Raw genomic sequence first — 9,815 nt, 5'->3', positions numbered from 1 at the left:
ATCTACTGGTACAAGTAAGGTTTGTTAGTGTAATGAGTCTTGGTTATCATACTGGACGTTACCGTTCATTTTTATGAAACTTGAATTTAATAATACTATAATACATTCCTTAACGTTCGTAGTCGTGGAATATCAAACTATGTCATTATGAAATCTTGAGTTTTAATGTGCCAGAAATGAAAAAAAAAACAATTCGTTAACAGTTTCTTGATGGTGGTACTTGTTAATTACTACTACAGGTACTAGTGTTTCTGCTGCTGCTGCTGCTGTTATGTTGGTGCTGCTATCATTTTACTACTTCTCTTTTGACTTATTTCAATTTCTTATTTACTTTGACCTTGATATGACCACATAACATTTAAAAATAGACTAGAATTCCATTCCGTGTCTGTTTTCAGAACAAGATGACGACAACACAAGTGCTATCAGTGCTCTGCGTGCTGACACTGGCTCTCAGGTTATCAGACAAATTTGGTATCATTCATTAGCACTAGCGGATCCAGGGGGTGGGGGTTGGGGGCAAATATCGACCAAGCATACTATTTAATTTCAAAATAAGAGAAAAATAATAATAAAATACACCCCAAATGCACTACCTCTGACTAGCAATTGGTGAAATTTTCTTGGGGGAGTAACCCTTACACCACCCTCCCCCCTCCAAACACTTAAAACCAAAATAATTCGGATCGGAGAGAGGGGCGAAGGTCAAAGTTAAGCCCCCCCCCCGTTACGTCGAATCCTGGATCCGCCCCTGATTAATTACCTTGTAATCGATGCGGATGCAAATGTTTATGAAGTAAATCAATTTTATTTCAACACAATAGTCAATCGAACCTCGCTGTTACAGACTGACATTAAGTAACGTGTAGCATAGTTCATTAAATTATAGCTCTAGGCAACTTTCATCCTAACTTTTCGTTGGGTAGTCCCCATAAAAAGGAAGAACTGACACCCCTCATCGAAAAGAATAAGTTTATATTGAGTTATCAATTAAAAGGTCGCTCATTATCAAAACTGTCTAAAAACTAAAATAAAATTTGCCCGCATAAAGTCTCAATATTTAGACCTGCGATTCCGGATACCTCTTGTCCCGCGTCACATTTTCCAGAAGGCGGGAGCCCACCGTTTTGTATTTTTTTATTTCTTAGACAATAATCAACATATATCTTTGTTTACTAGTGCTTGCATAAAATCGTAGAATGCATTCCTTTCCTACCCATCCTTCCCACACAGTGTGCTAAGCAACCCCGGTCGGCCCGAAATCCCGGATGATCCCGTAGCCCGTCACATCTTTCTGACGGCGGAAGCTAACAGGACCATCGACGGTTTCCTTACAGAGGACGAAATGGCTGACATCTTCTCCAAGTTTGATTTGAACGGTAACGGCGTCAGTTTAAATATTTTCAAAGTCTACATGTTGTCAGTGATACTGCTGTTTGCGAATGGACTGAGTAGTTCAAGGGTTCACATCGTCCTCGCTTTAACTCAGCCCCAATCCATCAAGTGCATTTCAAATCAGGTAAAATATCTATAGCCTGTCGATCGGCATCACACACTATAGAAACCGACTGCCGTGGAAATACTGAAGAGGCAGGGCTTAGCATCCCGCAATACATACATATATGTACAGTTTTCATTGATTTCACTTCAACTGATCAAGTAAATTTAGCTTTTAATAACGCACTCGAGAACGACGCGGTGACAATCTAAACTCTTTGAAGTATTGAACCTGACAGTTCGAAGCCGATGTTGGGTGGGTAAGTAGTGGGGTTGGGCAATTTCCTTCTCTATTGCATTTGATTTACATTGATGTTTATAGCTTATAGGGATAAAACGACGATCAGGCTCCAATATCACGAAAATACTTAAGTCAAATCTCAATCTCAATTTCAACTCCTTTCATCACATTATATCAAAAGTTATCAAAAATCATATATGAATTTTACACTTTTTAAAAGCACATTCTATGATAGAATATGTTGTTTAACGCCATTGATCAAAATTCCAAGGGGAAAATATTCTACAGCCAAAAATGTATTTGAGTACAATTCATTGTTTTTAACAACTACACAAGTACATTTTTTTCTATGTTGTTTAACGCCATTGATCAAAATTCCAAGGGGAAAATATTCTACAGCCAAAAATGTATTTGAGTACAATTCATTGTTTTTAACAACTACCCAAGTACATTTTTTGCTATGTTGTTTAACGCCATTGATAAAAATTCCAAGGGGAAAATATTCTATAGCCAAAAATGTATTTGAGTACAATTCATTGTTTTTAACAACTACACAAGTACATTTTTTGCTCTAGAATTAGTTTTCTTCGAAATATTGACAAAATCCTTTCAACAACACATACTAGGAGAACATACGCTTCCAAAAAGTATAAAAACATGCAAGATGTTCAGTCATAGTATGCGTTTTATCTGGTAAATTGAGTTGAGACTGAGATTGAGATTTGACTTAAGTATTTTTGTGATATTGGGGCCAGGACTTATCGAAAATTGGTCGTTTACAAAAGACGTCGCGATAATCGCTTGCCCAATCTCGATCTGCATCGGTTATTCCTACGTGGGTGAATTTTCTAAAATAGACAAAAATGGTAGAACATCTGTAAAAAATATATTATAAAACGAATTATAAAAACCTCAGACTTATCATTTAAAATATACTTTCAAATAACAAAAAAAAATACTTCATAGTTTCATGTTCATTAATAATTTGCTACCTCTTACGTTTAAACATTTCACATATTAGTAGTTGAAAAATGATCGAAATCGCTTGACGAAATGTTTTCAATGATCGAGCAAAACGAACGACAACCAAAACAAATATACCTTCTTATTGAAGACATGTATAAAGCAAACGAAGAGGTCATTTGAATGCTCATCTGAGGGGAAAGCCCCCAATTCGATGGCCAGTTTGTTCTGTTGTGTATTTCAAACCAACATTAATCCAACCCAGGTGACGGCGAGATTGACGAGACGGAGTTTATCGCTCACTGGACGCTGCTTCACCTCGGCGACTTGGAACACGCGGTGACGCTCTTCCACCGCATGGACACTGACAAAGATGGCGCCATTTCCCGGAATCCAGACTTCGTCAGGCTCTTCTATTATTTCGACAGGGATGGTGAGTTTGTGTGCGTGCGTGCGTGCCTGTTTTATAAACAAATACAGGGACTCTCGCGCTTTATAGGGTTTATTTGTTTTTCTTAATTCGCTTGTTATATACACAAACTGCTTGTAACATTAATAATTAGTCATCAGAACTTCAAATAAGAGTCCCTTTGTTCTAACTTATTTAAAAATATAGCAAAAAGATTTGATCTTGGCGGAAGAGAAAGTTTGGGGCTTGGATTAACAAATTCCCGTTCAAATAATTATATGCCACTTTAATATGGTAACCCGTGCCTTAGAGTATGTTCACAGATAACAATAAGATAACCCAATTAGAACACATCATGATAATAAGTATAGCAAACATGAACTCTGTGAGGGCGAATCTTTAAAGACCGTGGTTTTACTGAGTCCACGATTCTGGGATCTAGTTTATGTCTCCTCTATACATGGTACTTCATAAACCACCATGTTATATTTTAATTATACCCAAAGAGGCCACTGTGTGGCCGTCCATGCGGTATCATTTCGTGTCTCCTTTTCATGTCTGCTTCATAAAGCACCACGTGGCATTTTCATTCTTCCCAAAAGGGATCACTTTGTCCATATGCCCGTCCACCCGCCATCATTTTGGTGTCCGCTCTATAGCCCCTCAACCGATTAAAGTATTCAAAATAACTTAGGAAAAGGTCTTACCTGTCGAGCGGACACTTCAAGGTCTAGGCCACACATTAGTATCAAAGGGAGGGCCACTTGTGCCTGCTTCATTAATTATCAACCGTTGAAAATATAGCAAAAAATAAAATAAAATTGTCAGTTAATTTTCTTTAAAGTCAATGCCAATATTAGAGATCAAAATATAGTCATTTCAAAATATTATTTGCCTTTGTTTAGGCCGATTTTAATTAAATGTTTTACGAACGGCCAGAGACATAAAGTATCGTAGGAAATAAAAATAAAAATAAAATTACATTTCTTTATACTTTGTAAATGCATGTTATAATTGACAAGTGACATAAAAACTACAATTATTTTCTGTAAATTTAATTTTATTTGTCGGAGTTGCCGACTTAGGATTTAAGGAATCGGCCTTCACACCAATGTGTTGTATTGGCTGCAAATTGTCCGATACCTATTTACCAACCGTGTCATAATTTTTACAGTTAACAAAAGAACTTTTTATCTGTTTGTTCCCCTCTCCATACAGCGAATGGATATCGGGAAAAGCCGGTACTACAGTTTATGATACCGGATTATGTTGATACCAGGTTTTTCAAAGTATGCATTGGTTGTCAATAGGCAATAAATAATGGACCGTGTGATTTCATAGGGGATATTATGATAGGACGCTTTTCTGGTGACCTGTATAACGTCGAGTTCGGTGTGTTAACACGTATCCGTCGAGACCGAAGGTCGAGACTGATACATGTTTACATACCGAACGAGACGTAATGCAGGTCACCAGAAAAGCGTTTTATCGTAATATTCCATTTATTTCATACCTGTTTATCTAATTATTCCTTTTTATTTTTCGGTTTCAATTTGATTTAAATTTACCGCCATCTGTCAAATATCAAAATATGAAATGGCTTGCGCGTATGAATGTCTTACGCACTTTGTGTATTGGGGATGCTACTACAGCGAAACGAATTCAGAAGTTACAGAATTTTTAACGAAGTGAGTATTCGTGGGATTTTTGACGGTAATTATATGCAGAATTGAGGGAAGGTCGGGAGTCAATCTCTATTTCTTTCGATGACGCGAATTCTCCTTCTTCTTTGTATTGGCGAGCTGCTCATGTATATGATAATTCTAATTTATGAACTTCGAAATGGCAAACATCTAGTTGTCTAAATAGATTGAAAGTGTTCTCTGCTTCGTACTTATCCTCATGTTTCTTTGAAGAACCATGTTTCTTAATATTTACATACTTCTGGAGGGTGAGTAAAGCTGGATAATTTTATGTATTTTATATAAAAGTTGACAGGTTTTACCAGTTTTTTTGTCACGCTATGTTTAGCAACGCGAAAGTATTTCTTAGACTACACACGGTTCTCGAATGATACGATATTGGAAAACGACAGTATATGGTGTTACGGATTTTTCAATACGGTGTGTTGTATTTTAACTGTTAGATATAAAAAAGGAAATTGATAGGCATATAATAATTGGTTTTATCATCTGATAATAACTCCGATATCAATATAATCCGGAATCGAAGTGATACCAGGTACCGGGCGATACCAGGTACCGGATACCGGGGTTTTAGCACAACCCTGCAAATCCGATGAACGTTTTAAATGCTTTAAATGATTTACCTCGATATAGTTTCATAGGCGGAAATAAAACAAAAACGAAATCACAATTTTATTTTTATTTTCATAAATGAGTTTGTTTGAGCGGCGGTGATTGTAAAACACAGAATAATAAAAACAAAGGCCTTACTATAACCTAAAAACTTTCACACTTGAACATAGGCAAAAATTGGTCTGTTCAGATGTGTATTTTTCTTCTTTCTTATTAAACCTCGGGGAGGATACACATAGTTTTGAGATGAGTTGTCAAGTGCTTATCAATGTGCCTTGTTTTCCCACAGTGGACGATAAGATATCGGAGGCCGAGTTCATCACCGTCTGGTTCAGCCTGTCCACGTGACCACTCCAACCCGCCGACCACATATCACATGTTACGTTTTCTATCAATAAAATGGATATGAACTAACTATTAGATTATTTTTACACCTTGTTATTCTTTTACTTAACATTTTGGGGAAGAAAGAATAGAATTCACATACACGTGTTATTTTGTATTACCTAAATTTACGACTCAACAATATTTTTTCGGTTACACACCACTATTATCTTTTGAGCGCAACCCCAGATTGCCAATATACACAACAACCGGTCAGGTAACCATTAGAGCTATGTTGAATCCATAACTGATACACTGCATGTTCAAAAATGTATGAATCTAAATCAGTTTGCAACGTCAAACCGAGTCGAACGTCAGTCTTACGTCATGCGTAAGTTTCAATGGTTGAAGTCATACCCCTTATAACACTTTCGTGAGTTTTTAACATTTAGCAAGGTTAGCAAATTGTGTTACTCGAATATTTATTTTATACCTGATTTTAGAGTGTTTTCTTTGTTTTCGATTATTTATTTCACCAGTAGGCGGAGCTAAATGTTTAATGATTAACGGAGGTGTATATTGATACATATCTGCAATATATCTTCACCCTACATATCGAAATGTTTTTAATTATGTTGATTTTTCTGGAATCCAACTAGGAAAGAAACCAAAGGATAACATAAATTTATAGTTACTGGTAACACCACCGTCTAGCGACAGTTACATATACTTCCAACCACTAGTAACTGATTTATTATCGTTCAATTATTATCTTGCGTTACTCCGTGTATTAGAATATCACTTTAAGGTATCCATACGTTACTCCAATATGGGACAAATGCTTGTTGAATAACAGTACGAGCCCATTTTATAATTGCTGATTTTAAAGGTCATTACAAATTAATTATGAGATATTCCTAAAGCCTGGGTGAGCTCGATTTTGTATTGTCTTCCATTCACAGGATTCAGGAAAGTTATACAGATAGACATGAGGCACGATCATATTCAGCAATATGTCTGAAGGCATTCAAATCCAACAAAAGTACACAATTAACCTAATCGTTCTGAATTTATATGTGTTTTAACAATTAGAAGATGATGACCCGATTGTTCAGAATATTTTAAATGTGAAATATTTGGTGATGTAGTCACATTTTCTTTGGGCCTCTTCTGAACCACGCACTTATATTATTCGGTATAACTAGATTATTTGTTAGCGAATAATGTCCAAATTTGGAATATAATTAATAAAACTCATAATATGTACTTCATTGTAATTTAATTTCAATTGGTTATTAAATACATATCAAACGTAACAATTAAAAAAACATCATTGTAAAATCCAAATTCACAAAATACAATCATATCAGTACATCCGAGTAATTTATACCTTGCGTGCCGCACCTCCAATGGCTAACGACGTGCACATACCTTTGTCTTAATGACATTATATAGTTTCATAATAGGTATGAAATATTTGAGAATATTCCTCCGTGCACGTAAATTTGGAGAGGATGCCGATCGCCTCCGTACTCGTCTGTCTGGCTCGGCACACACATGTTCAATAACGTTGAGAATTGGCGATTTGAAAGAAAGAGGCAGTCTCCGTCCTTTCTGCTGCTCTAGTAACGCCTTTGTCGCACGCGCTGTTTCGGCCAGTGCCGTCATGCAGCAATGCCATGCCACAACCACTGCCTCGTGTGTCCGGAAAAAACAACAAATAACCAAATAACATGCTGATATCTAGCTGCGTTAAGGTTCTCTTGAACAAGTCTGTCTTAGTGTGCAGAAAAGTTCTGCCAACTTAGCTAACTCGGCTTTGGTACACTACCCATTAAACTGGGTTGCTAGTCCCCGCCACGCCCCCACCCACCCCCACTGGACTCGGTACACCAAACATGTTCAGTATGCAGCCCGAACCGCCTATCAACTCCTCCCAACACATTGAACCAAAATAATCCGGTTCTGAGGGAGTGCGCAAGTCAAAAGGTTATGCTCCTAAGTTAGCCCCTCCCTCCCTCCTCTGACGTTGAATCCTGGAACCAACAAGATCAGTAACCTCGTAATCGATGCGACATTCAAATGTTTATTAAGTAATTTGTATTTATTTCTACACAAAATCCAATCGAACCTATGACGAAATAACAACTGGTACCAAAATATCATGCTGATATCTAGCGGCGTTAAAGTTCTCTTGAACAAGTCCCAAGTCTGGCTAGATGTGTAATGACATTCCGGTCCTCACCACCACGGAACCGCCACCATACTTTTCTCGCTCTTGATTATTTATACGAACACTTAAATGATTCTATATTTTTACGATAGAAAACTAAAATGAGTACAAAATTCGATATGTTTACTCACCTATTGGGAGATCTTTCCTGCACCACGCGTAAAACTGACCCGATCGCCACAGTTGAGTGAGTTTATAGTTGTTATTTAGCCAATGTTGCCAAACAATAGTGTGTTAAATTTAAACTATTTTTCTTGAAAACAATTATCGAGAAAATCGAATTTGAAAATACAGAAGTTATACCTGAATTTAGAATACAGCCAACATTGTCAGCCAATGAAATTGCAGATAAGCAATCGTTAAGAACTAGACTAAATCATTAAGATTTTCAACTTTCCCGGGTTTTTAAAGGTCCGCCTTCTGCCATTCACCCGATACACCTTTCCTGCGTGAGATTTTGCGTTGACAATGTATCAGCCAACGAGGTTGTATTCTTAGTCAGTTATATGACCTGAAGTATAATCTTAACGATTAAGAAGGGCTCGTACTGTACGCTCAGTTCGCCCATTCCTAATCACTCTTTAATTTACTTCACGTCATCTCACTATAACATAATGGGTATATATTGAAAATTGAATGTATCAGACAGTATAGACGTTCTATTAACTTGGTGCATGTACATTGATGTAGCTGCTTGTATATTGTACTACTATTGCGTAGCCTCGGTGAAGTGCCTCGTCCAAAATCCGTACAACAGTTTAAAAGCCTTGATTTAGCAGCGGAGGATCAGGAACACCACCAGCCTATGCACACATTAGGTTGTATAAAGTTACATTGTATTATCTCACAGATCTGGTTCCTGCGTAGCAACGGTGAAAGTGCTTTGTCTCAAAACTGTATATTTGTGTACTAACACCATCTTCAGACTTTAGATAATCAACAACAGCTGAGCTGATTTATTTGTTGGTTATTACATTTACCCATCCAAAAAACAACAATCAAACTTGATTCATTTGGTGATTATTAATTTTCGTATAAGTATTAAAGGGGCTGTCTCACGTATGATAAAAAAGCGGGATAAAAGAGAAAATTGTCGAAAACTGACTTAAACTTGGCATCGTGAACAATGCATTGAAACTGACTAACTGAAGTACCACATAGTTTACAATTTATATAAGTTTAGCAGTTATTTCGTATTTTTCCATTAAAAAAGATTACTGGGTATGTCTACCAGGTAGAATTCATTCCTTATGCGTGATTGGCTAGTCGGTGTTATCACGTGATATTACCGAGGTATGTTTATTATCTTAATTATGTCACCTGATTAAAATAAGCCTTTGTAGCGCAGTGAGTAAGAAGCTAGATTACAATTTTGGCGACGCGGGTTCGAACCCGGTCTCCGACACCATTTTTTTTTGCATTTTGGTACTTTTTTTACAATTATGATAACAAAGCGTAACACATTCTATTAGATAATTGTCCTGAGATTCGCTACAGAAAAAACTGGTGCCAATCTGTGACACAGTCCCTTTAAATAACAATTGGACAAAATAGTCCCAATGAAACATATTTATGACTTTATGAAGTAATAGCCTGAGTGTCAGATTAAGCCTCTTCACTTGACACTATTATTACTTGAATAAAAAGGTTTATTTAATAGAAATAAAAACAGTCATTGTCAGGGGCGGGTCCAGGAAATGACATTAGAGGGGGCTGTATTTACGGGTACACCTTTGGACATTCGCCTCTCCCTCAACCTAAATTGAAATAGTTTTAAACGTTTGTGGGGTGACTTGGAGGTACTCACCCCAGACAATTTAAACCTTTTTT

The 9,815-nt window shown here is 36.9% G+C and overlaps 1 protein-coding gene across 1 annotated transcript in view; it reads left to right on the top strand.

The window, feature by feature from the left end:
• LOC128222712 (uncharacterized) overlaps positions 1–5,842 on the top strand; it is a 6,128-nt gene extending 286 nt beyond the window's left edge. Inside the window, exons 2-5 of the mRNA XM_052931805.1 lie at positions 399–457; positions 1,234–1,379; positions 2,967–3,134; positions 5,718–5,842. Coding sequence (XP_052787765.1) covers positions 405–457; positions 1,234–1,379; positions 2,967–3,134; positions 5,718–5,776 — 426 coding nt within the window. The 5' untranslated portion in view covers positions 399–404 and the 3' untranslated portion in view covers positions 5,777–5,842. The remainder of the gene's footprint in view (positions 1–398; positions 458–1,233; positions 1,380–2,966; positions 3,135–5,717) is intronic.
• Positions 5,843–9,815: the final 3,973 nt, after the last annotated feature.

The sequence above is a fragment of the Mya arenaria genome, chromosome 17 (assembly GCF_026914265.1).
Source record: "Mya arenaria isolate MELC-2E11 chromosome 17, ASM2691426v1".
NCBI classification, from domain to species: Eukaryota; Metazoa; Mollusca; class Bivalvia; order Myida; family Myidae; genus Mya; species Mya arenaria.
Note: the sequence above shows the minus strand (reverse complement) of the source record. Positions and strands in the feature narration are given on the sequence as shown.